At 29.3% G+C, this 2,290-nt stretch overlaps 1 protein-coding gene across 1 annotated transcript in view; it reads left to right on the top strand.

The window, feature by feature from the left end:
- Positions 1-2,290, top strand: part of LOC106683674 (NAD-dependent protein deacylase) — a 23,853-nt gene that overhangs the window by 1,868 nt on the left and 19,695 nt on the right. Inside the window, exons 3-4 of the mRNA XM_067051805.1 lie at positions 1,665-1,801; positions 1,937-2,087. Coding sequence (XP_066907906.1) covers positions 1,665-1,801; positions 1,937-2,087 — 288 coding nt within the window. The remainder of the gene's footprint in view (positions 1-1,664; positions 1,802-1,936; positions 2,088-2,290) is intronic.

Raw genomic sequence — 2,290 nt, 5'->3', positions numbered from 1 at the left:
ATGATTATAGGCCTTAATTGTAAAAAAAAAAAAAAGGATAGCTTTATCTTAATTCGTGGCAGAATTATTGGCGTATTCATCTTAACCAGGTTTTGTCAATAAAGTGACGATAAAAGGACTACTGGTTTTTTATATTGTATCAGAAGTAACAAATTTATACTTTTTGGAGTTAATGTTTGGTAATACAATTTCTTCTATACTCTTGAATATTCAAAAGGTTCTCATAACACATGTAAACCATGATCGAAAATTCAAAACTAGTAATAGTAGTTCTGCTATAGACCTTGTTGAAAATCAATTCACAAGGTCTTTCACCTAATTTATGAGAAGTATAACTGAATGGACAGTAGTTAATAATATATATAAACTATTACAGAGCAGAAGAACCATTTCCCTTAATAGCTCAACTCAATCAATTTTATATGGCACTAATGAGTTATAACTTTGAGATCAGTAATGATCTTTCATTGTACAGTTACAATGACCCTTTTGTTCTATATTAATAGATCTTCGTCTACCTTCATAACAATAGTAGATCTGCTGTTATTTCAGGTCTTTCAAAATTTTTAGATTTTGTTATTTTTGGTTTATTTCAACTGTGTGTTATACGGTGTATTATAATGAATTACTCCAAGTTAGTGAATAAAGTAGAAGGGTGTGATACAAATGAACTGGGTAGTTCTGTTTCTAAAGTTAAAGATTGGGCTGTTATGCACTTAATAATTTATGAAGGTTGCATTTTTAAAATATATTTCAAAACTTTTTTAGATTCAATTTGCACTTGTTTAATCCTTGTTGGTGTGTAGAAACATTACATATTAGATCATTAATTAATATTTATAACTTAACAATGTTTTGTTCGTTAGCATGAGTAAATAATATTTATTTTTTTTAAAGATTTTTTTCTGCTGTTTTGTTTTATCTAAAAATATTTTTATAATATTTAAACCACACACATATTAATTGTCAGTGGCAGAATTACCACTCACCAGCTGTTTGGCCACTGAAGACATTTTAATTATGTCATTTTTAAATTTATATTGTCTCGTTCAAGCTACTTTTTTTCCTTCAAGTATTCTGTTAAATACCATACTAAGATTCTTGTTCAAAAACTTTATTTGAAGAGCTCCAGATCATTGTAGAGTTGACTATTTTCTGACAAAATTCATTTAGCACAGAAATTGTAAGTTTTGACAAGAAGTCGAAGTATAAAGTATTTTGGACCCTATTACTTCTTGTTACTAATTTACTGAGCTTTGAAGTTGGTCATGGCAAAATAAATTTAATAAAACTTGAAACACCTATTGGTATGATAAAAAAAGGTATTTCATAAAATTTCAAAGGTTATTTGTCACTACTATATTTTATTAATTATTTTTCATTTTGATGAGAAATGTGACTAATTTTTTGAAAGGTCATGTTGATGCAGTTCCTTAGCATTTTGAGTCAGTTCACAGTGTCAGTTCGAATATGACCTGTGAAGTTTGACTTCCATTTTGTGTTAAAGCCACAAATGTTTGGCTCAAATAAACATATTTTGAGTTTTAAATGTTTAATTATTTCAGTTAAATCTGATTATCTAGGGTAGATTGAAATATTAACGAGGAGTTGTTAGCTTTCGCTTCAATATTCATGGACATTTTAATGTGATTTGTTATTCCTAGCGCACCTGATCCTAGTTTTAAAGGGCCAGAAATACCAATAAATGATCTACCACATTGTAAGAGTTGTGGTGGTTTGCTAAGGCCTCACATTGTTTGGTTTGGTGAAAACCTTGAAGAAGATGTGCTTAAAGATACAGGTATGTCTATATTTTGTATATAAGGATGCTAAGATGTTTGATAATTAATGCAATATGATTAATTTACTGTAAAATGATGATTTGAGGTTTTAATGTTAAATGTATTTTTTCAACTTTATATTATTTTTAATTTAGATAAAGCTCTGGGAGAATGCGATGTTTGTTTGGTGATTGGAACATCTGCTGTTGTTTATCCTGCTGCAATGTATGCCCCTGCTCTTGCTGCTAATAATATTCCTGTGGCTGAGTTTAATATTGAAGCTACACCTGCTACAGATGAGCTTATGTATGAATCATTTAAAATGTTCATAGTTTTGTTCTAATACAAGTTTTAATAATCAAGAAGGTGGTGTGTGTATGCACGGAACGGTTTTATTGTTTCAAAACCAGCAGCCTGCATATGCATCATAGGCAAAACTCATGTTAGAACAATTGTTATATTTACTAGCTCATTTCAATCTGAAAAAAATGATTAACCAAATCATAAAA

This window comes from Halyomorpha halys, unplaced genomic scaffold (assembly GCF_000696795.3).
Source record: "Halyomorpha halys isolate HHAL.00 unplaced genomic scaffold, Hhal_1.1 Scaffold505.1, whole genome shotgun sequence".
NCBI lineage: Eukaryota > Metazoa > Arthropoda > Insecta > Hemiptera > Pentatomidae > Halyomorpha > Halyomorpha halys.
The sequence above is the reverse complement of the archived record's forward strand: the minus strand, read 5'-3'. Positions and strand labels throughout refer to the sequence as shown.